Source organism: Uloborus diversus, chromosome 6 (assembly GCF_026930045.1).
Source record: "Uloborus diversus isolate 005 chromosome 6, Udiv.v.3.1, whole genome shotgun sequence".
Lineage (NCBI taxonomy): Eukaryota > Metazoa > Arthropoda > Arachnida > Araneae > Uloboridae > Uloborus > Uloborus diversus.
Genome location: NC_072736.1, coordinates 66,687,088 through 66,713,385, shown reverse-complemented (window position 1 = coordinate 66,713,385; position 26,298 = coordinate 66,687,088). Strand labels below are relative to the sequence as shown.

Genomic DNA, 26,298 nt, shown 5'->3' with positions numbered 1-26,298 from the left:
TGGAAGCTTCTTTTTCGTGACATTCTTGAATATATTACGGGACAATCCCTTTTTAAATTCCAGCAGTAATCTGCCATCATGTGCGTATTCCATCTTCCTCAGTAGCGGTCCTCCAGAGTTTTAATATCCTGGTCAAATCTTTCATCTGTTTTCTCAGTGGTGTCTCCTAAATTGTCAGGAAAACGGTCTAAGTGACTGTGTAAACATTGCACCCACCTTAATGCTCATGTTACACCAAAGGGATTTGAAACTGTTAGCATCTCGTTTAACAGTTCAACATAGTTTTCAGCTTTGCGTTTCAAAGAAACTTTCTGAAACTACAACAAATGAAGTCCAGGCTTTTCGCTCAGCCTCATTCATCGAATTTACGAAGGCAGGAAGCATTTTTTCCATTATATATGCAAAGCACGATTCGTTCTTATATACAAGCTTTTACATGGGCCATACACAGCCTACATAATAGCCATACATACAAGCCTTATACGAGGATTTTCAAATTGCTTCATAAGGCCCAGTTTGATATGCAGTGGAGGAAAGATGATTTTCTCTCGTACAACTAAGGGGCCATAATCATAATGATATTATTTTCCCCAACGTCCATGTTTTCTCTTTGAGGACACTCTTTTCTGACCCAGTGGTGTGTTTTGTCTGCTATCCCAGAGGCAAAAGAAGCAAGTATATTTAGTGTGGCCACTTTGCTGTCTGAGAAGAAGGTTTACCATTTTCAAGTTCACATAAATTACCCATTGATGTTCATGATACTTTATCTTCTCCAAGACCAAACCTATGCTGTTGCATTCTTCTTTAAATTTCGTTGAGTGAGCAATTGGTATGGAACCATATTTGTTTCCATTGTGTAGAAGGGCTCATTTCAAACTTCGCTTTGAGCTGTCAATAAATAGGCGCCAATCATCTGGAAAATATGCAGGAAGAGACATTGTTTCCAAGAGCACTTTTCGTAAAATTCGCAATTTCGTAAAAAAATTCAAGATTGTCTTTTTGAGAGAAGAAGGGTAGCAAACCCTTTTCTCTTGTATGGTAAAAGGAGATTTTGGTTCCTTGTTCCAGCAAATGTTTGTCGTTCAACTTGGATGCCAGTAGTTCAGCAGCTTCTTTTGACTGGTTCAGATCTCTGGTGAGGTCATTTAACTCATCCTGGTTGAAACGTTGATGAGGAATTGATGATATGCCCTCATAATCACTGTCGCCTTCATTAGGGTGATCAGATGATCATTGATCTAAAAAATAAGAGCTGATAAAGAAAACTGATTTTATATTTAGATTCAGCGACCCAAATATAGCTTAAATTAGTTATAAAATCCTAGGCACCAAAAAAAATTTTTTTTTTTTTTGGTCTGTGAATAATTCTTACAGTGGAGAAAAGGAATAAGTACACATAAGCAATAAGTCTTTAGTCTTTTCTTGTTATGAAAAACGGAAAACAAGGGAAAAGGTTGATAAAATAGGATATTTTTCATTGTTTGAAAACCAAATTATTGTAATAAAGGGGGGTTGAAAATTTAAAAAAAAATTGTTTTTCAGTAGTTTGTTGCTGCATAGAATATTGCAACATTAAGAGGAGGATAACATTATTTCCTATGCGAGTTCACCGGGACCACGAAATATTATCGTAGTAGAAGGATTATCGTTATATCGGATAGCTTTGTAGCGAGGTTTTACTGTATTGCTTAGCGCCATCTACTGTTAAAGCATAATATTTTCTACTACGCTCAAAAACTCTTTAAAGACTGAAACAAATTTGTAAATAATTTCTATCAAAATTATGTTACGAGGTACTATACAACGATATGCAGTCGCCAAGAATAAAACAGATTGCTTCTTTGAGTGAATTAGGAAGATTAATTTGCTAAAATACAACAATTTATGTATTTTGTAATTTTTTTAAAACAACTACTTCTGAACTTCATTTTTTCTGACAAAATGTTTTAATCGTTACAAAATTTTACTTTTAAAAACTTATTTGTAAAATTTGAATTATTTCAATCAATTTTAATATTCAAAGGATACTTTTAATGTACAATTTTAAGTGTATTTAAAGTTCTAAAATAATTCTAAAATATTCAACTTAAATTAAAATTATTGCAAAATAATTTCCGGCGTTTTTTTTTTTTTTTTTCAAAAAATAGGTACATGAATTATAATTTTTACTATTATCCTTTAAAAATTAAGTGAAAGTTTACATTACGTTTGCAAAATCAGTAATAGTTTTTTAAATATTGATTTGAATAAAACTAATATTTTAACGTACAGGTGGCAGCACATGCTTAGAATAAATTTTTGCTGCAGTTAATGGTTGAATAAATTTTTTGATGCAGAGCAGACGACAAGGTTTCAACTATGGCGTGCTGTAGACCGGTAACGCATGTGATTTTTGATATGGATGGATTAATATTTGGTGAGAATTTTCTAGTTTCTCTCTATTTTATTTTTACACGGTTATTGTTGAATGGTACTATTTATTGAAACGTGTTTTTCTTTCATATGTGTGCGCTTGTGTGCAGTTTAGAACATTGTTGATCATGGACATTGAATGGCTCTGTTTCGTTCGTCCTGTGTTTATTTTTCGAATATTACAAGTTTTCAATGAATGTAGTGCTTATCTGAAATCCAAAACGTGGTTATTTCATCTGATTAGCATAGTGCTTGAATGTAGATAGCTATCAGGAGACGAATACAAGAAACGTCTTTCGCATTTTACGTTAATGTCCCCAGCAGCACAGCAGTATCGGCCAATGTCATAACCACGGTGTTTGGTAGATTGGCCAATCTCGGGTAAAGTTGGGTCGGCCAGCGTAAAACGGCTAACTTTTTTACAATATTGGGCAATACTCGTTGCCAGTATTGGCCAATACTGGCAAATCAAAATTGGCTAATGTTGGCCGGTAATTTTTCCCCAGTATTGGCAGATATTCCGAGCGAATTTTGGCCAATATCGGTTAAAGTTGGGTTGGCCAGCGTCGAACGGTTAACTTTTTAACAATATTGGGCAATACTTGATGCGAGCATTGGCCAGTACCGGCAGAACTAAATTGGCCAATACCGGGTAGCAATCTCTTTTGCAGCATTGGCCGATACTCGAGCCAGTACTGGCCAATGGGGCCAGGTGACACTGGCCGATTATTTGTGTAGCTATTAGCCAGTGTTGGGCAATACTGCTAAAACAGAATTCAGTCTTAAAAAAAAATCGGCATTCAGACTTCCATCCTTCAGTTTTAGGGTTTTGTTTTACCTCTTTTAATTGAAGGATGGAAATCTGTGTGACGATTTTTTTTTCAAAAAACGGAATGTGTCTTTACTGAGAAGTGGCACTCATAGTTATGAAGCTTTGACACTGCACTAGAGGTATAAAACCCAGAACTGTGCGTTTGTGTTTTATTCCTAGCGCACTGGTCAAAAGTCCCTCGACCTTTCTGTCTTAAAACGATTTAATTTACGGCTACAATTACTAGACTAGAGGAAAATTGACGGTTTATCATTTATTTTATAATTAGATTACCGACAGTAATATCTTTCATTTTTTATGATTTTTAATGTGCAGCAAATTACTTTTTTTTACGCCAAATGTTAAGATTGTGGGAAATTAAGATTCATTTTCTTAAGAGTAAGGATCAGATTTAAGCATGATAGTTCTTCCCACTGACATCATAAATGTTTTTGTTCGTTCATATAAATGATATAATCAAAATCCTTATTTTTTTCTTAAATTAATATTTTGGAACAATTTATATATTTACAAGTTCCTTGGAAAAAATGTTTTATTCATTTTTTTTTACATATTATCAGCTAGGTAATATGTAAAAAACATACATATTATTTATAACATAAATATGTTTCATTAAAACATACATATATATATATTGTGCTTATATATTATCAGCTTTTTTGTCTTCGTTTCGACCATTCAGTGTCCTTTATTTGATACTGTGAGACCGATGATCCCAATCTACAGCTCCAGCAAGTATCTGCCGATTCTGCGGCTGATAGCATTTGTTTTCGCAGCATCCCACTTAATTTTTACACTTGCTAAAGAGAGAGAGAAAAAAGCAGTCACTTAAAATATAATTACACTTTTTTTTAAACTCTGCAATGTGCAAAGCAAACACATAGTAAGGATTATTACTTATAACCAACATGTAAATTGTAAACTACATACAATGGACTCTCGTTTTTTGCAGGGGTTACGTTCCACAGAAACGCCGTGTAAATGAAGACTTAACAGTAATGTTAAAATAGGTGAGGTTATATTCCATTGATAAAAAATATGTACTATTTCCAATACAAATACACAATGGAATGAAAAAAATATGAATTAACTTAGGGAATATGAACAAGAGCTGTTTATGATATTCCTTTGGCAGTCATTTTTCTATGCAGGGCTTTTCCTTTGTGGGGCATGAGCACATCCATGGTCACTTGCATCATTTCCATGATGAGATCTTCCTTTATAAACAAATCAGAAAGATCCACTGTCAAAATATGGCTCAAAATTTAAATGTAGAAGCTTTCGGTCGAGTATCATCAATGTTGGTATTGTTGTTGGTTTTGTTCTTGTTTGTCACTTCTAAAAGCTTTTTTTCAAGTGAGCTATGAATTGTGAGTTTAATAACATTACTTCTGAAAAGAGCTCTAAAAATGTCTCCAATGGCTCAAGCTCCCTAATAAGCATGCCAAAATGCAGTTTTCATTTGTTATCAATTACAACAATCTTAGAAGTTTGAAATATGAAAATTTTAAAAAACTTTATGCATTTTAATGCTGCATCTGCATAAATCAAAACTCATCCATATATAATGAAATAACGGTGTCAAATCTTAAACTGTGTGTAATGAAATCCGTGTAAAATGACGATATTGCTAATTAATTGGTAGTTAATCTGACATAAGTAGTGGTACAACAAGAATGGTTTGAAGGTCAAACTCTCCCCAGAGTTCTTAGCTTCAACATATACTGCTAATTCTATTACTGTAGAAACGGTAGAGTTAGCAATTTGCTACCAATTAGATAAAATTAAACACATCAAGACTATAGACTTCCCCTCCCATTCAGGTAAAAATTCTTGCTGCTCCAGTGGAGATGATTAAAGACTATAAAATTATTTCACTGCTGATTATAACAGTAACGAAACATTTTCCAAATCATGTCTTACTCTTTGATAAGACTCTTTACTTTGGCAAATTTATATTTTCAAAAAATTTCTCGCAGATTCCTACATTTTTTTTTCTTTCTTTTCGGCTTGGGGGGGGGGGGGAGTTCTCAACTTGTACCTTTTCCCCAAACCAATAAATGACACCACATACAATGGAGATATTTTTTTACAACAATTATGTGTGATGAAATCATATGATTCCAAAAGTTTTCTTTGATAAATTTAATTTCAGCAACAAAAATGATGCTGTTCACCATCAAATAAAATGTTTGCAGTTCACATGAAGATTGCTCGTGGACCACTGTGGGCTTTTAGTGGTAGCCCCCATTTACCCTTGCAATTATTAGACACTGTAAAATAACTTATATACAAATACATTATCCCTCATATTATTTTAGCAAGTATTTTTAAATTACAAAATGAAAAAATTATGCATAACTTGATTTGCGGATATAAATGATTTTTTTTCGAATGGTTGTGTATTTCTGTTGTTGTAAACAGAAAGAGAGAAGACTTATAGGTTCAATATCAAACAAATTTATGTAGTACAATCCTAAGCTAGGTAATTACAGCAGAAAATTTACAAGTGATAGAAATTCAATACAGATTAAATGTATAAGAAAATCACTTTGAAGAAATTTTTATTTTAGATTTAGCTTACCACCATTAAATTTAGATTGAATTAAATAGAAAAAAATCTATTTTATCATTAAGTAGTTTATTCTGCATAAATTGTTAATTTTATTACTTTCAAAAATGATCTATCAAACTACTGTTCAGAGTATGGATTTTTGAGGATCAATACATTTCTTAAATTAAGATCAGATTCTATAAAACTTCTCATTTTTGCTCACAATTCTAATTGTTGTATTTTGCAAGCAAAAAGGAAAAGAAATTCTAGAGGCTTTAGATGCTAATTCTTCTAATTTTTAAATATAATTGTATTATTATTTTATAGAAATATTTTTTTTATGTTCTAAATAATATTTAGAATATAAAGACATATTTCTAGGCTTGAATAAGTTCAAAATACAATGAGTATTAAAGTAAGTCATCTATTTTCTTTGTCATTCAAATAAAGATACTTCACAATCAAAAGTTCTTAATCGTGCACTTTTGTTGAATTTACTAAGACAATCTAGTACTAGTTTTACTATAAACACTATTTTTCATGAAAATAAAATCTCCTCAGGGCTACTACTGACTTCAGCTATTAAAATAATTGCTTCTAGTAGTATAAAAGCCTTCAAAATAGTTGCCAGATGCAGAAATAAATAGATGCGGAAAATAATTTCTGAAAAAATCATCAGATATAGAAAATAATTTCGAAATAGAAAACAAATTTAAATGTTCAATTAATCGATAAAGAAACATTCTTTTTTAAATACATTGAAAGTTATAATTTGTACACAGTACAAAATTAATTCAGACTGTCAAAGTAATTTTAATGTAAAGGAAAATATTCAGATGTTAAATTTAAAACTTGTTGTTTTTAATTCATAATTCTTGTGACCATATGCATCAGCCTTACAATTACAAACTCGTTTAAAATTGACAATGTGATAAAATTTGGTTGTAACCAAAGAAATATTTGCAATTTCTTAACTCAATTATATTAAACAGACATATTTTTCATATAATTTAAAATACTGCATATTCTTTCAACCTAAATATGTTTTTTCTTTTAAAATTTAACTACATAGCAAACTTAGAAACAATTAAGTCCCCTATGTTACTTTGTTGTCTCCTGTGTTACCAAGATCAAGGTAACACAAGGGACAAAATGGTATTAAAAATTCCCCTTGTATTAATGGAAACAATGCAAAAGTATATGTTTTTTTTTTTCCTTTAAACTCAACCTGAAAGTTTTAACATGGGTTAAACAATAAAATAATTAAACCTTTCTATAATTTAATAATAACACAGGGGACAAATAAAAAAGACATTTATGTCTAAAGTTCTTTTTTCCTCACCTGGAACTCTTAAAAATAGCACATGCGAAAAAAATGGCTACTTTACATTAATAACTTGAAGAAGTACATAGCTATTGTTGACAATATTTAAGTAACACATTCTTATTATAATAATTAAAGAAGTAAGGAGGCAGTATCACAGGAGACAAATATCAGGAGACAAAAGATTTTCTTCCATAAAATAAAAATAAATTTGAAATTTTATTTTAAAAACATGTTAGTATAATATGTTAATAATGAGTTGAAAAGAAAAAGAAACATATTTTTAAAAATTAATAACATGAAAAAAAAAAAAAAGGTTTAAAAATAAATAAAGTGCTGTTGGGACATGGTTGTTTTATAGGACACAATTTCAATAACCCCATTCAAAAAGTAAAAAATGTACTCAATTTTAGTAAAGTATCAATGAAAAATATGTCAGACCTATAATTTTTAATGTTTACATTTAACTTTGGAGTAAAATTTGGGAAAAGGTTACAGGGCAGTTCTCAAAAGGTGGGAGCAAGCACAGACCTCGACTTTGAAGCTTCAGCACAAAATAACTGTCATTTTAATTGACTCAAAAATGTTTCGAGTTAAATAATAATACTGTTTAGAGGCAAGAATTATGGAAAAATAAAATTATGGAATATTAATGATAAATGGAAATAATTGTTAAATATATTAAAAATTAAGGAAAAAATGCTCCTCAAATACTTTTAAAATATATTTTCTTTGCTAAAAGGCACAATTTTGGATTTTCAAAACGTTAACTGGGCAAATGTACCATCAAAAAAAATTTTTTTTTAATTATTTCCAACCATTTCAAAACAAAATTAAGGGTATGAATCTCAAACTGAATATTTCTTTGATAATATTTTCTACAAATTAAAAAATTCAGGACAGATTATTGTGTAAAAAATTTTAAAAAAAGAAGGACGTTGGAAGTTTCATGTATATGTCTAAAAGTTAATCTTGACAATGCTATTATTTGAGTACTAAATATATGATTTATATGTTTTAAAGGTATCTTTCGATCCTTAAAATCAATTGTTAATCATTTTAAAGTTTTTTCATATGTTTTTATGCAGTATCTTTGAAGCAAAATCACTTTTCTTAAACATATATGTGAGATGTCCAAATTGCGTTACGATCTAGATGCCGATAATTCTGTCCATTTATTCAATATTATAATATGCTCTTCTATCTTGTAACCTTACTAACTAAAGGCTATTATAATGTTAATTTCTTTAATCCATTGCTATTTTGCACAATTAATACGTTATGCATTAAACATTACATAAATTACAGAAACTCAAGTTATGATGTAACGAATAGTCAACAAAGGCGGCAAAAATCGCCAAGCAAACCCCGATTGGCGACAACTCACAGCGTACGATATGCAAAGGGTTACCAGAGAGGAATTCAGGTTTTCGCCAACAGCGTCGGTTTTGGCGACTTGATCACCTGCGCTGGCAAAATGGATGTTTTTTTTTCTTTTCGGATTCTACAAAACTATAACAAAATTTTATTATTTTAAGACCAGTATATAAGGTCACTCAAGTACTTCATAAATCCTCTATTTTTCATTGCAGAATTTAAAAATAGATAAAATTTTCACTGGAAAAGTTCAAAAACAGAAACTTTCATTATGATGATGTCCAAAATCTGTTACCTACCGGACAACTGTTTGTCCAAAATCTGTTACCTACAGACCTATCATTAAATTTGCTATTTATTAAATTGCATAAATACCTGCTGTCTTTTTATGTTTGCGTATGATGTTCTAGGTATACATGCTATGCAATAAAAGCAAAATTGGTTTCAAATTCCAAAATTTTAAAAATGGCTCAAAAGCAATGTTTTTGTTCCCACCTTTTGAGAACTACCCTACAACTTAAAGTCTTGGACATTACATGTTGCATTAACTTTAGAATGACCCAAATCATGTATCAGGAAAGAAATTATCAATTTAGATGTGTTGTTTCAGCTTAATAATTTTTCTAAACATAGATAAATTGACTATGTTACATGGAAATGCTTTAACATTTCCAAAAACAGATAAATGTTTTCTATTTTAAAAAATTAGAAAGCTGTTTTAATTTATTATTGCCAACAAAGAAGTAAATTTGCAAAAAAATGTCAGCACAGATTCTGCTATAAGTGAAATTGTATCCAAAAACCAAAAAAAAAAAAAAAAAAGTAAAGACTACACATTTTTCTCAATATTGGACAAGAGTATATTTTTTAACAATATGTGTACATTTTAGTCATTGCTCTATTTTATGTTTTCCCAATTGGAAGGTTTTTATCACTGGTCCGACAGAAAATTAAAAAAATCGCGGTACAAAAACTTTTTATAATTGGCTTTATTATTGAGCAAACTTACCAAATCATGGATCAGTGAAGTGGACTAAAGGGTTGCGGGTTCAAAGCCAGACGGACGAAGATGCTCTGTTGTGTGGACAAACAGGTATCATTCATCTCTAGAGCCTGAGAAGGATTCCCTGCTGAAAAGATCAAGAGGTCATACAAGCGGCACAACTTGAACCTAAGGCAGGGAAAATTACATAGATATTAAAAAAGGCAGTAATTAAACAAACCTAAATAATAAACATTACTATTATGTTTCAAGTATGCATTTTATTTTTTACCAAATTACAGTGCATTCTATCCTAGTTCCAAAAATAAATTTGAAAAATATCATATATAGATATACCTATATCAGCGAACCACGGCAACATACAACTGAAAGTCTTGTACAACTATTTAAACTTTTATTAAAGTTAAGTTCCTAACCTTGAACTATAATTCTTGAGACAAAATTAAAAATTATGTAATCGAAAAAGTCAATTATTTTAACAGATGCAAACAAATCAAATTACTTAAAGATGTTAATGAGAAGTTTACATTAAACTCATATTTGCCATAATATCAAAATACTCTTTATAATTATAAATTATCTTTTTCACATTTAGATATGAAATAGCAAATATTAAAACATTTCAAATTTTGTTTTTGAAAATAAGGAGATATAATAACAACATACACTATAATATGCTATTATAGGGATTTCGTTACTTGAAGATATTTCTTTTTTTCCTCAAATCTATGTAGTTAGTTGAGCATTTTTCTATGCATCAAAATCTTGAAGGCATATATGCTTTTTATTTAAAATACTAACAAGCAATTACTACTCCAGCAAGTAGGATGATGTAATAAGTAACCTTTTAGATTATGTAATCTTTTGTGGTTATGATAATTTTTACAGATACAATTTTAAGCAATTATTATAGAATTAAGTATCTTTTCACTTCCAGCCATTATATTGCAATTATCTCAAATAACTTGGATACGCACAAATCACAAATAAATTGCAAATAAATATTTAATATTACATACAACTTTGAACAATTTAGTATACAACCGCTGAAATCGCAATACAGAGAAAATACACAGCACAACAGAGATAAAGATACTATTTCTGCTTACTTTAATAACTCAATACCTTTACTTTCTTAAACTGATGTCAAGTGCCAACTACTGTTAAGTGCACCAGAAAAAAAAAAACAGCGTCAGAGAGCATAAACTTACTACAACCCTCTTTTGCTACGGTACCTATCCATTTCCTGAGTTTGGATTTCCCTGAAAAGTAATATGTTATATGCACTTGAAATATTGAAAATATTTGTGAATTCATGAAATTATTTTCATCAAAACATTACTGTTAAAAAAAAAAAAATGTTTGTAAAGAATCAAAGTTTCCATCTTTTTTCCTCGAAGCCTCAAAATGTTCAGAAATTGTACATATCTGATTCAAAACTGAATTGTTAAATATATTAACTGGTTGTTGACATAAATTAAATACTTATAATGCCTCACAAATAAGCGTTATACTTGACAGTAAATGACAATTATTCTAACTATATTCTAACTTATTTTTTCAAGAGCACGGGAAGAATTTTCAAGGGAAAAAAAAAGAATATTTTATATGTTTTTATCTTGCTCGATGCTTGAAAACAGCTAAAATGCAATTTCCCTGTACCATATGAAATCTCTGCAAGATAAGAAAATATAAAACAAAGCAAAATAGCTGTAACATATAGAACTAAACAGTTCGGCGTCTTTTTTTTTTTTTTTTTTTGTAAGTGTTAACGATAACGTTAAGATAGCTCGATTCTCAAAACGTGAAAAGGAACAATCTATAATAAAGGATAGCACATGCTGAAAAGTTTTAATTGAAATGCCTCCCCCCCCCCCCCCCCCACGCTATTGACATCATAAAACAATCACAGCACAAGCAAATTTGGAAGTTTTTTCGGGTATTCAGAACACTATGTGTATTGAACAAAGAGTGAATGCAAAAAGTATAACACATTTCAAATTCTAGTTTAAAGAAATTTGCAATTCTATTCAATATACAAAACGATTTCAAACTTACCCACAGAACGAGTTAATGAAGCTAATAACAACAGCAATGGCGTCCTTCGACGGAGCGGAGAGCGAGAGAACTCCCGGCCGGCTCTGCGCATGCGTCATCAGAGAGCGCTGGATATACAGCACAATATCGAATGGAATCGGCTAATGTCGGCAAAAGCGAAACTCCATATATTTCTTTATCGGGGACAATAGATTCCTAAATTATTTCAGAATAATTTTTCTCAATTTTATCCACTTATTAGAAGCAGCAAACATCCAATAGGAAAACTATTTTAAAGGTAATTCTCTAATTCAGAATAACAATACAGCACAGTATCGGATGCGATCGGCTAATGTCGGCAGACGATAAAAACGCCGTACATTTCAGTATCGTGTATTATAGATCGATAAATTATTGTAAAATGACTTTTTTTTTAATCCTACCTACGTATTAAACTTCAAAATGTCTTGCAAAAAGTCTGTTTTAAAAGTAATTTTCTGATTCAGAATACCAATACAGCGCAGCATCGGATGCGATCGGCCAATGTCGACAGAAGTGGAACGCCGTACATTATATCGTGGATTATATAAGTCGATAAGTTATTGTAAAATGACTTTTTTTGATTGAACCTACACCTTAAAATTCAAAATTCCTTTCAACAAATATGTTTTAAAAGTAATTTTCGAATTCAGACTGTCAATACAGCACAGTATCGGATGCGATCGGCTAATGTCAGCAGAAGATAAACGCTGTACATTTCGGTATCGTGTATTATAGATCGATAAATTATTGTAAAATGAATTTTTTTCATTGTACCTACGTATAAAAATTTATAATGTCTTGCAAAAAATCTGTTTTAAAAGTAATTTTCTGATTCAGAATACCAATACAGCGCAGCATCGGATGCGATCGGCCAATGTCGGCAGAACCGAACCTCCATACGTTTCGTTTTTGTGGATAATAGATTCCTAAATTATTTCAGTATAATTTTTCCCAGTATTATCAACAAATTACAGAACAAAATATTCACTAAAAAAACTATTTTAAAAGTAATATTTTAATTCAGAATGCCAATACTGCATAGAATTGGATAAGATCGGCAAATGTTGGATGAAGCGAAAACCGTAGATTACTTTATCGTGGATGATAGGTTCCGAAGTTATTGGAAAATAACTTCTCCCAATTGTACCCACGCATTGAATTTCAAAATGCTTTGCAAGAAAACTGTTTTGAATGCACTTTAATAATTGAGATGACCAATGTTGCTGAGTATCGGACAGCATTGGACATTAGACAGGAAGCGTAAATTTCCAAATATATTTTTGCAGTGCTAAATTTCGTCAAAATATCTGGTATTCATGTTATTCTTTTGGGAGGAAATTGCGAAATGTTCTGAAAAGTAACCGTTGATTAAGTTTTTCTGATTTGTCCAGTATCAGTTGGCCAAGCCTATACAGTATTGGACTAGATCGGCCAATAGCGAGGTCTGTCAGTTTCTTTAATCAGGAGTTTCAAATACCAAATCTACTGGAAAAAGTCTCAGAACAGTTCTACCTTTATGTTAAACACAGAATTTCTTTTTAAAAAACGTTTTATAAAGCCTTTTCACTTTTTCAGTATCGGGATGCCAATACTGCCCAGTATTGGCCAAAATCGGGTAAAATCGTCCGACATACGACGACGCACGCCAGGTTTGGCCAATACTCGACCGATATTGGCCAAAATTGTTGTGCTACTGGGGGTTGACAAAAAATTATTCTAGGATAATATAGATAGTATCAACAAAAAAAGTGTTAAAATAATTTTAGGAGCACAAAAAATTCAAAATATTATTATTTAATAATTTATTTATTTTTTTGAAATTAAAGCTCGAAGTATATTTAATATTTTGTCAATGCAAAAACACAGCAATTCATCCTATCCTATATATTTCATATCCCATAAGTTTTAAAACCCTCTTTTTATTCGCTCCTGTAAAAAAAATGGAAATTTCTTTTCAAATTAGAAAAAAGATAGATTAAAAATGTCACATAATGATAGACGAAAAAAATTGTTTTAACTGCACGAAAAGAAAAAAATAGTTTCTCAAAAAGTGCTTTTGAAATCGAAATGAAATAAGAAATAAACCAATTAAATCTAAAGCAGGCTTTTGAGACGGTTTAATGGTTAAATGTGTGCCATCTTAATTTTTTTCCTGAGGGTTTCTATTCTATAAAAGCTTTTTTTTTTTTTTTTTGAAAGATAATCGATTTTCGGTGGGACAAATACTCTTCCAACGTGGATTTTAATGCGATAAGCATGATCTGATATTCTGATAAATGTTGCAGATTTATTGGCTTGATCCTTTTTGAACAATTCAACGATGTGCAGCATTTTCACTTACATGATTCAAAGCTATTCATTATCAAAATTTGATAACAAACGGCAAAGAAAAGTACACTACAATTACTAGGGGGGTGGGAGAACTATAAAATCAAAATTTTTGCCTGCTTGTCATTTGAACAGGGCTGCCGCTGCCGACTAAAAAAGCGACTATTTTGTAAAAAAAATAATGAAACTGCTACTATTTCATCCTAAAAGCGACTAAAATGTAAAAAATTCGACGGATGTAAAAACAGAAACAAAATAAGGAAATGAAAGTTTAAAAAATAAAATATTCAGCTTAAAGTATCGTCGGCTGAACTTTTCTAATTTCAAATTGACACAGATCTGCCAAATTACGCGAAAAACTACCAAATAAGCTAGCTCTCCCTTATTTATCGCCAAAAATAAGTAAAACAGACCTTTTTTTGTTTTCTCCAGCACCATCAGACTCTCGATGGATTTTTCTGGCCAACACAAGACTTAACTATAATAACTAAGTGAAGACTAATCAGTTTGGTGGTTGGCAATTACAACCTTGTGCCTTGATCTTCCTGACACGGAAGGAAATAGTTTAGATTTCGAACAAATGCACTTCATTCTATTTTAAACAATCTGATGTATGCACCACGTGACCTAACTCTAATTTAACGATAATAGTACATTGGAGTAAGCAAGGAAACACTTTAAATGCCCCCCCCCTTCCCCCAGTTTGTCGATGAAAAGAAGCGTTTTGCAGAGTTTAATTTTCCCAATATCGACAACTTAAACGTGATAACTCTCTAAATATCGCTAATAGTGCCAATTTCAAACCAGATTCGAAAAATAATTTTTTTTGTCGAAAAATAATTTTTAATCAAGTTTGCAACAAACTTAGCAACCAAAAGCTTGGTGACATATTGCCAAGTAAAATAAGAAAAAACAACGTCAAAAAAGCACCAATAGCAGATTACTGCAGACACGTGTTTAGCCGTTATAGGGAACGCCTTTTTCAAAGCAAAAAGTAATGAGCTTATGGATGAAAAGACATCCGACAAAAGCCAAGAGCAGATAAGCATGCAGCTTAAAAGATAAAAATAGCGGATTAGCCAAACACCAATGAGAAATTTATGAACCGATAAGGAACCAATAGGAATGCATGCTTGCATTCCTATTGGTTCCTTATCCTGTTGTTGGGATCCTTATCCTGTTGTTGTCCCTTACCCTGTTGTTGGGAATATTGCTTCCTTGTTGGAATACGTGTGAGCATTGATCCCCTTTACCTGATTCTAGTATTTTCTTGAGGTTACAGAGTTAATCCATTCACGTATTGCAATGAAACACCATTTAGATTTCAATTTTCGAAATGTCGCCAAGCTTAGTGACATTTCGAAAATTTTATGCCAAATTTGGTGCCAAAAATACAAAGCGCAAGTCGCCAAAAATGGCAATGCGCAAAAGGTTGTTAAGCGCCAAAAATAAATGTCGCCAAAAAAGATGTCAACCTGGCAATATCTCTTAAATTGTTCGCCAATCCAAGAATAATGTTAAATGGTGCATATTTGGCAATCCCTTACCCTGTTGTTGGGAATATTGCTTCCTTGTTGGAATACGTGTGAGCATTGATCCCCTTTACCTGATTCTAGTATTTTCTTGAGGTTACAGAGTTAATCCATTCACGTATTGCAATGAAACACCATTTAGATTTCAATTTTCGAAATGTCGCCAAGCTTAGTGACATTTCGAAAATTTTATGCCAAATTTGGTGCCAAAAATACAAAGCGCAAGTCGCCAAAAATGGCAATGCGCAAAAGGTTGTTAAGCGCCAAAAATAAATGTCGCCAAAAAAGATGTCAACCTGGCAATATCTCTTAAATTGTTCGCCAATCCAAGAATAATGTTAAATGGTGCATATTTGGCAAAGATAACAATACAAGTTAAAGTTTAAAGAACTGCGATAATTTTAAGCGAAAACTAATAGAATAAATGCCAAATTTAGTCAGATTATAACAAATCAAGCATATTTAAACATAAAAAATAATTACTATTGAAAATTTTTGTGAACGATACGTTGGATCCAAGAATTCATGATATCGAAAAATAGAAAGTTTCGTAATAGCCACAACATACTAGTTTAATAATAGAGCTAGTATGATGCCATGCTTATTATTGTATCCAGTCAAAATGGCGGGATGAACTTCAGTAATTTAAGAAGTGAGAGGGATGGATTTTAGTAGAAATAAGAAGTGGGGTGATGCTTGAGACTTTTTTTTTTTTTAATGAAAAGTCCTAGGACTCGACAGTGCGCGTCTACCCTCACGAGTTTTTTCGTTTTTCTTTTTTTATGATTCTTTTTCCTTTTCAGATACAGAAAAGGTATACACCCAAATGACTCAAGCTGTTGCTGGACGCTATGGGAAAACTTTCACGTGGGACATGAAAGTAAAGGCCATGGGTAAAGTAGCTATGGAATCGGCAAAGATCATGGTTGAAGAAATGGACTTGCCATTGACTCCGGAGGAATATGAAAGTGCCATTAGCGAACTATCTGAAGAATATTTCTTGCATACAGAAGTCTTACCTGGTAATTCCTAAATAGTGTTTATCGAAAATCCCGGATTGTTTCATACTACAATCAAGCGGATCCAGGATCCAGAGGGGGAAGGTCATGGACTCCCCTTCTCCCCCGTTAAACTAGTACAGATGACCTAAAGTTGCGTTAACGTTCACTTCAAAAAATTCCGGATCAGTTCATACTACCATCAAGATCGGATCTAGAGAGTGGGAGAGGGAAGAGGTCATGAACCCATTTTAGACTGCTGAAATTGGCCTTTTAGGGACTTATATTTCGATGAATTCGGCCCCAATCAGCTTTTGAACCCAAACATTACACTAGGGAATGCCACTCCCCTTATAATGACACTTGCAAAACTAGAAGTTTGGTCCGTCATGAACTTCCACTGACTAAGGTACTCAATTTGGGATTGCATATAGGCAAAGGGTAATAAATTAAGGGTAATTCTCCAGAGAAGTGTTATTTTAAATCCATAACTTGTCAGTTTTTTTTTTTTTTTTTTTTTTTTTTAACTTTTCACAAGCGGTGGAATTTGGAATTATGTTTAAAGACAAGATGTATTTTTGTTAAACTGCACGTTCATAAAAACTCTTCATTTATTTTTGAGAGATCGAGGGATAAATTTAACGAGAAGTGTCATAATACAATTTTTTCCCATACTTTTCTTTAATTTTTATTCATGAATCGAGTCATTAATGGTTACTTCATTGAATTTAATATCGAAAATCAAAATAGGTACAAATGCTTAAATATTCAATTTTTTCAACACGAGACACTATGATGGTAGGGAAAGCTCTGTACCTTGGGATAATTTGAAAAGAAATATTCTTATCTTTACTAGAGCAAAGGTTATAGTAAAAATGTAAGTAAAAGTTTATTGCTTAACATTTAAAGGATCCAAAATTAAAAATATGATATTTTGTAAAAGACTAATAAGTTACTTTTTACTCCCTTGCAAAGTATCCCAAAGTATAACACTGTGTTCTGCTTTTTGATCCAGGGCCGTCCGAAGAGCAGACGACGCCCGGGGCAAAAGTTTACTGACGCCCCCCCCCCCTATACACCCAGAAAATTCAAGTTAGTTATAACATCAATGCATAATACATACTTTTTTTTTTTTTTTTGCCTATTAATGAACAGAACAAACAGAGGGCTATGCATAATACAATTTGACACAGATTCATTACACAAGCAATGAATCTGTTTCGAATATTTGAAAAACATTAATGCCCCAAAAACTTTTCGAAAAATGAGAAATGATAAAAATCCAAATGTTTATCTAGTAAAATATTATTCCGCTAGACAAAAAACAAACAATCAAAATTGAGTTGGTTATTCATATTGATCAAACTAAGAACACGAATAAATAGTTTGCTGATTATAAATAGAAAATGTATTTATCGAAGTAAATTACCTCAAAATTAAATATCGATCTCGACTCATCTAATGATTCTTTTCAAGAGTTTTTTAGTTTTACTTGTACCAACTTAATACCAGCTTTCATATATGTTGTAAACAAAGCTGTTATTCTTTTGCATCAAATACTTGTAAATTTTAGGAAGAAGCTCACAAATACTCAACAACATCAAAAATCGCTCAGAAAGGCGTTTTTGGAGCTCTAATTTCGAAAAAAATCACTGGCCCTAATATTACAAAATATGGCCTTAGAAATTGCATTTTAAAACTTGAGTTTGAGAAAATATTCGTGCAAGGGCCCTCATGCCGCCTTTCTTTAATATCACAAGCAATAGATTTTTTAAACGACACTTACAAAAAAAATTAAGTTAAATAGCCCCTGAGTGTAAAACATTGCTTAAATTTTTTGAATCATAATTTTGAACCATTTTCCTGGGAAATGCTCCAGATTCTTCTATCCATAAAATCTTCAGTTTGTTTAATGCTGCGTTTTTAAAACTTCAATTTCGAAAACTTGCAGGGGGAGAAGGAATTGATTTTAATCTATTTAAAAAAATAATCGATCGAAAAGAGTCTCTGAGCCCTTACCGTAACGTCAATAAACATCGCCTATAATCGCGTTTTTAAGGCTGAAATTTAACATTTTAAAACTAAATGCTCAAAATTTTGACCGAACAACTTTTGACCTTTTTTCCTATCCGATCAAAATGATTTTTTTTTTTTTTTTTTGTTTTTGTTTTTTGAATGTGTTTTCTAAAACTTTTTTATGGTTACGTTACTGAAAGCAGGGGCAGAATTCAAGCAAATTTGGTGAGAACTAGACAAAGGAGAAGTACCTTTTGTTTGATTCTAAACAGTTATACTCCCAAAAATTGTATCTGCTTCAATGATACAAAGGAAACGAATGTTTTGGAGACTTAGAGAGAGAGGCATAATTTCGTGCCCTAGGAAAAAATAGAGAATCATTGCAATGATTCCACAGTATCTATCATTCAGTATCTATCACTATGTGTCTATGACACACGAAATGAGGGTGCGCCGCAAGGCACCCCTAATTTTATACAATCGGTGCATTTTATATGATGAGGGGCGCTGCAAAGCGCCCCTCGTGAAAATATCGTTTTCGTGTGAATATCATGGTGTTCCGTCAAAACTAGGGGCGCCTTGCGGCGCCCCCTCATTTCGTGGTGCCCGGGGCGATTGCCCCGCTCCCCCCCCCCCGTCGGGACGGCCCTGTTTTGATCCAGGGTGTTGTATCTTGAGATGAAGGGTATTTTACCTCGGTACTAAATGCAAAATTAAATATAACAAATAAACCTTATTCAACGAATGTTAAATACAAAAAACATAGTTGAAAAAAAAAGGCTTCTTTAGCCACCAGATTTGTGCATGACCGTGTCATATGCACTGAAATTCACTGGGAGCTTGAGTGATTGCTGTGACGCATTGAAGATCCCGATGCTTAGCGTGATGGCAGTTTGCATATTAAGGTAGGTGCGGGTATTAAGGCCTGTCGGGTAATAAGGCCTAAACAGCGAAAATATAATTTAAAATGGTTGTAGCCGCTCAAAAATGCTATCGTAGATAGTTTACACTCCCAGATGGCACCTCAAACTGGTCGCAACGCCATGCTGTTGTTTTGACCAGCGAGCCCAGATTCATTTTCAAGGAACGCTTGTAAGACACGAATAATAAAAAATCGTCAGATTGAAATGTAAGTAATTTTTGTAATATCATACTTTTATGCATCGTTTTGCGCTACAGTTATCTGTCTTGAATGCTTCTATCGATATTTCATGTCTGAGTGAAATAATATGATCGAATTAGTGTATATTTTTGTATTTTTTTAAATTTGACGTCAGCGGCTAATAAGGCCTACGAAAGTTGACCGTAGGCCTTATTATACTCCTTTTTTTGTAACGTAGTTTTTCAGCTGTGCATCTTATTTTGAACCTTTCTCAACATGGTATGAGTGTTTATTAGTAATTGCGGCTGTTTACGACTTGGTTAATTCTTATTTTAATGCCTACATCACAATGCCCCCCAAACGAGCACTGTGGTCTGATAATGACTTAGTGTCGGCTGTCCAAGCAGTAAGAAGAGGTATGCTGAGCTCATATAAAGCAGCTGTGAGGTATAATGTTCCCAGGAGAACCATTAGAAACCATTTCCAGATTGGAAGTTTGTAAAAAACACTTGGCAGAAAATCTATTCTCATTGATGACCAGGAAGCTGATCTTGTCATCAGAATTTTGAGGTTTGCTGAAGTAGGGTTGCCTGTGACACCACGTATTCTCCGACGCTTGGTTTATAAATTTTGTGAGCTTAATAACATAAAGCATAATTTTAATAAACTTGCTAAAGTTGCTGGTAAAGATTGGCTTAAAGCATTTATGAAAAGACACCCGGAAATATCTAGACGAAAAGCTCAATTTATGAAACCGGCCAGAGCTCAAAAGCTTAACAAATTTATCGTTAATGATCACTTTAACAGACTGAATGAAATTTATGATAATCTGGACTTGAGAAGTCATCCTGAAAGAATATACAACATGGATGAGAAAGGTTGCCGTCTCACAATTCACCACCAGCAGACTGTTTTGGCAAAGAAGGGGACTAAAAGAGTTTATTTACAGTCTTCGGAACACGCCGAAAGTGTTACAATAGCTGGATGTGTAAATGCACTTGGTGCTGCTATACCACCAATGATAATATTTAAAGGCAAACGGTTGAAGGCAGAAATATATGACAATTTGCCACCGGGTTCTTTGGTAGAAAAATCTACAAAGGGTCATATGGCTAATGAACTTTTTACAGAATTTCTAAAGCACCTATCTAGATTTAAAAGTGCAGGAAAGTCCCTTTTAATATTTGATCGAGCGGCTTGTCACCTAGACTTAACAATCGTTGAAGTCGCCGATTTTCTCGATATATCATTATACAGTTTACCATCGAACACCACTCATAAACTCCAACCCCTTGATAAAGCCGTCTATCGATCATTTGAACACCACTGGGATGCAGAAGTTTTATCATTTATGGAACAAAACCCAGACAAAAAGCTCACCAAGGCACGGTTTAATGTTATTCTTTCAAATATCTGGTCTAAATGCATGACACATAGTAACATTACTAGCGGCTTTAAAGCCACTGGTTTGTATCTATTGAATCCACAGGCTATTTCAGAAACAGCTTTTGCTCCGTCTGTATTAACAGAAATTCCAGCTCCCGAAGCTGACAAATTTCAAGAAAAAAATTCGCAACCTCGCACCTCCCTCACGCCAATAACCCCAAGGCCTTCCACATCGACAGCACAAGATGAAGTAATTAATAGTACCCCAAACAAACCTCCTGGAACGACGTACGGCATGATTTACGGTTCTAGTTCGGACGATGAAGAGGACAATGTACCACTAGCTCAAAAAAAAAAAAAAAAAAAAAAAACAGTTCAGGAGCTTATGCGTACTCCAGTGAAAAATACTGAAAAAACATCAATTTTAAGAAGAAAATCTATTAATTATCGAGGAATTAAAGTCACCAAAGAACTGTTTGAAGAATATAGAAAAGAGAAAAAAGCAAAAAATGACGTCAACCCTCAAAGAAAGACGATAAAAAAAAACACACACAAAAAAAAAACGATGCTTGTTGGTACTGTCACGCTTGTGAGGAGGATAAAATGATTGACATGAGGCCCTGTTCAAAATGCAACAGGTGGTATCATGAGCAAAGCTTTGGTTTGACAGCCGATGACGAAGATATTTTTGAGTGCCCTGACGGCTGTTAATTTTTTTTTTTTTTTTTTTTTGTTATTTTAAAGATTTTCAGCATGAGTAATGCTTAAGGATATTACAAATGATCTCAGTTACCAATGTTAATAGCTTATTTTGATTATTTACGAGTGTTAAAATATTAGGCCTTATTACCCTACAGTAGTATAATAAGGCCCAATTGCAAGGTTTATTTAAATAATTAATTTTATAATTGTTTTTGGCAAGAAAGGCCGTTTTTTGTTATTTTGGTGTAGTAATTGAATGGTACTTTAATTAAATTTGCAATTTGCTGATTCGGATCATTTTCTTTCCATTTTATTCCAAATCTCCCTTAGGTAGGCCTTATTACCCGCACCTACCTTATTTCTTTTTCATACATTTCATTCATTGCTTCATTTCTTAAAAAGAAAGTATTCGTTCCCGTTTTACTAAGGTACTGGGATGCCTTAAGATACAATTTAAGTCCCAAGGTACAACACATTGGGGAAAAAAAAGCATGGCCCGTGAAAGTGTTTGCGGTTGGTTATTCTGATTAATTACCCATACCATAAAATAGAACACAATTGAAAGTTCAATTCACTATCTTAATTAAATTTTTACATTCATTAATTTGGAAAAAATGATTGAATTAATAATAATAAAGTACTTACCGAAGATTTTTTTTTTTTCATTTTTTCTCCCTAGTTGCCACAAATCTTTCTATTTGAAGTTGCTAGTTACTCTACATTAACTTTGATGGCTAAGCGAGCAGGTTAGTTTTGTTAGGGCTCAATTGATGGAAGTGCTATGTTGTTCGTTCCAAAGTACAACGCTCTCCCCTAATCCCTCATTTTGAATACAGTTTTAGCTTGACCATTTGTATCTCTTTTTAAGACAATTGTCCAGATCAGAGGTTCCCAAGCTTCAGATCTCCGCGGACCTCCTCCGAAAAAATTACAAACTTCGTAGACCGCCTTCTACCCCCCCCCCCCCCCCTCCCCCGGCTTGCAAAAAGAAATTGACACAGTTAAATCTATTTTTTCAAATATATTTTTACGCTTTTTTTTCCCTTTAAATTTTATTTATTTATTGTTCTGTATATTTTTCAGAGCTCTTGTCTGGTTTTCACTTTTTACACTATTTGTTTGAGTTATGGAAGTAAAATTCTATTTGAAGTGCAATTAGGAATAAAAATATTATCACCAAATTTCTACAACAAATTTACGAATGAAAATGAACTTTTGAAGTTAGTGAACAAAACACTGTTAGCCCAGTTTAAGTATGTTAATTTTTCATATGAGTAGCATTTTTATAGCTTACTAGTGGTACGCGCACGGCTTTGCCCGTAATAGAAAAATTAAAAGGTCTTTTGGTTCGCCTGTATATTTACAAATAATGTATAGTGAATTTTCTCGCCAATTGACTTGTACCCATGTTACGGTTCCACGTTATGACAATTTCGTATCACGCCAATTGGCTTGTACCCATGTTACGGTTCCACGTTACGATAATTTCCTAATTTACTCGTCCATCTTATGATAGTTTGGTTCTTAAAATTGGAATAGAAAAAGAACCACATCGAATTTTCTAAAAATCGCTTCGAGGTGCACACCCCCATGCTACAAACTAACTTTGTGCCAAATTTCATGAAAATCGGCCGAACGGTCTAGGCACTATGCGCGTCACAGAGATCCAGACATCCTACAGACATTCAGACAGACAGACTTCGAGCTTTATTATTAGTAAATAAAATATTAGAATTTTAATTATTTACTATCGTTCGGGCAAACGCTACCCTGGCAGTTTTTAAACAATATGAATTTTGTCATGTACACAAAATTAGATAATATGCAGTGTGTTTACTTCCGAGAGTTCCGGGGAGGGGGGGGGGGGGGAGCTGCGTCCTGCATTTACTTAAGCAGGAACTTTTTTATTCCTTATAAATGTGCTCTTTTTTTGGAATTAAAATATCGTTACGCTTTCTTCAATCACAATTAACGTTTTAGCTGGATAGCACCGTGGACCCCATGGCATCGACTCGTGGACCACAGTTTGGGAAACTCTGACGGTTGAAAGTTCATTTTTACTGAAAATGTTGATCGTTGTTTTAACCACAAAAAAGTAAATAGTATTTAAAAGAAGTAACCGTAGATTTCTGAATGGATTTTGCATTTCAAGTTTAAAAAAAATTGTATACGTTTTCTAATTCATAGGTGTGGAGAAGCTGGTGTATCATTTACATGAACATAAAGTCCCTATTGCCATCGCTACGAGCTCCAAGCAACACACGTACGAGATAAAGACGAAAAATCACCAAGAACTCATTAGCAAGTTCCACCATGTAGTGTGCGGGTCAACTGATCCTGAAGTCGTTAATGGAAAACCTGCACCCGACATTTTTCTCGTCTGCGCGAATCGTTTCCCAGATAATCCTCTGCCAGAAAAGGTACGAAAGTACAAGTTTGTAATCTCATATACTATGTATCTTTTACGTGTTGCCGTGGTGACCTGATCTGCAAGGCGTTGGACTAACTAGTTCGCTGACTACCCAGTCAAAGATCTTTCGTGTGCGTTAATGGTGACCGGTGAACGTTAAATCTGTCCGGGTTATAAAGTCATCCGAATTCCCATTCCAAATCAATACCTTTGGAGGTGATAGATTAAGAGTTGATCTGCTCCTGGTGTAGATTTAAAACAGCAGCTGTCTTCCGACAACTGGTTTTTCCACATGCAAAGTTCGAAACTATGATGTAAAACTTGGGCATCATCAGCACCTAGCTTTTTTGTTGAAGTTGCCAAAATATTCTGCTCAGGCGTAATTCTATAACAATTTCAGCAGCTCAAGCTAAATTTTCTGAATTGTGTATAAATCTAGTAAAAAACTTAACAGTTCGTAAAATTAGGTTCGTCAAAAAAAGAAAAAGAAAAGAAAAGTTTGACGTCGAAAAGGACAACTGGATATTAACTGGTCGTCACACTAAAACTTTTAGTTGCAAAATAGAACTAACGACTACTCAATTCGAACCCTGAGTAATAGGTATGGAAGACCCTGTAGGGTAGTGTGTATGTAGTGTTTCTTTTTCGTACGCTGTAACACACGAGCAATAATTTCCTGTTTTTAGGTAGAATACCCTGCTGGTTTTCAACGTGATGAAAAAACAACGAAACCAATTGTTTTATTTTATTTATTTTTCTTTTTTTTTTTTGGGGGGGGGGGGGGGTCCCCAACTATGAGATATGTACATTTTAAAACAATTCAATTTTTCTTGCACTTAGGTTCTGGTGTTTGAGGACGCTCCAAATGGAGTCGAAGCAGCAGCAGCCGCTGGTATGCAAGTAGTAATGGTTCCCGATCCAAGAATGGACTCGAAACTACGCGAGAACGCAACTCTAGTCCTAACTTCTTTAGAAAATTTCCAGCCTGAACTTTTCGGCCTACCTCCATACTAAAAATGATGCAGCTTTGTTATAAATAGCATTCCTGTGAAGTAGAAACTATTTTTACGCAAATAAAGAATTTTTATTTAATTGTCTCTCACTTACTGTAATGTCATTTTATGACTGAGTGTACATAAATTGTCTACGAGGTACAATCCAAAAGTTCGGGGGCAAGTTGTATAAAACCTTTCCCTGAGTAGTTCATACCACCGAAGTACATCTACCATCAAAATAGTCACCTTGAGCGACTATGTACTTCTGCCAACGTTTGTATGAGTTTTGGAAGCACTCCCATAAACCCTTTTTCGCAACCTCCTGTAAGGCCTCCTACGGCGCAGCTTAAACTTCATCTGACAAAAGAAACCGGCGTCCTTGCAAATGTTTTTTTAATTGCTGGGAATAAATAAAAGTCACACGGGACTAAGTCCAATGAAACGTGGTGTTATTTGTTTGACATCCAATTCTTTCTTTTCGTGCTTATTGCGCAGGCTTGTTTTATGAGGACTACAATCCGAGTGTCTTGCCTCCTTTTCGCATGATATATTTTTATTCTATACAGCATAGAGTACATATAAACAGCACATGAAAGAATTTCAGCACTAAGAGGGTAAAATACGTCCGGAGCGAGGGTGGGAGTCGAAGTGTGTGAAGCAATCGCTTAAACCACTCGGCCACTGAGGCCCCTGACATCCAATCGAAGCGTGCATCCTAAACATGGAAGTCTCCTTCTTCACCACAGTGAAGTTAAAGCTGCATTAGAGGAGTTTGCCAAAAATGGCTTCCAGGAGTGCTTCCGGAAGTTATACAAACGTTGGCAGATGTGCATAGTCGCTCAAGGTTACTATTTCGAAGGTGGATGTGCTTCGCTGATATGAACTAACAACGTAAGGCTTTATACAACTTGTCCCCGAACGTTGAGGTTTAGATCGTACTACGTATATGTACTATGTATGTCTAAACAGGCCAGTATTAACAAAAGTCATTCTTAGCCTGAATACAAGACGCAAAAGTTTTTAGATGGCAAAATACTCTTTTTTCCTTTCTTATTTTTCTTTTTTATTTCTTTTTTAAAAATTTACATAAAATTCGTTTCAACGAGCTAATGTGTGCATCACATGACTTCCTTTTACACCAACTTAAGTTATTTCCCCATTATTGGCAATTTTAATGTGATTCAATAGTTAACTCTATAAATATCACCAACAGTAGCCAAATTGAAACCAGATTTTAAAAAAATAATA

The 26,298-nt window shown here is 33.3% G+C and overlaps 1 protein-coding gene across 1 annotated transcript; it reads left to right on the top strand.

The window, feature by feature from the left end:
• Positions 1-2,313: 2,313 nt before the first annotated feature.
• On the top strand, positions 2,314-25,122 carry LOC129224046 (pseudouridine-5'-phosphatase-like). The gene is made up of 4 exons (XM_054858444.1): positions 2,314-2,416; positions 16,245-16,463; positions 23,833-24,065; positions 24,896-25,122. Exons 1-4 carry the CDS (start codon positions 2,359-2,361, stop codon positions 25,067-25,069), a joined length of 684 nt encoding a protein of 227 aa, XP_054714419.1. The 5' UTR covers positions 2,314-2,358; the 3' UTR covers positions 25,070-25,122.
• Positions 25,123-26,298: the final 1,176 nt, after the last annotated feature.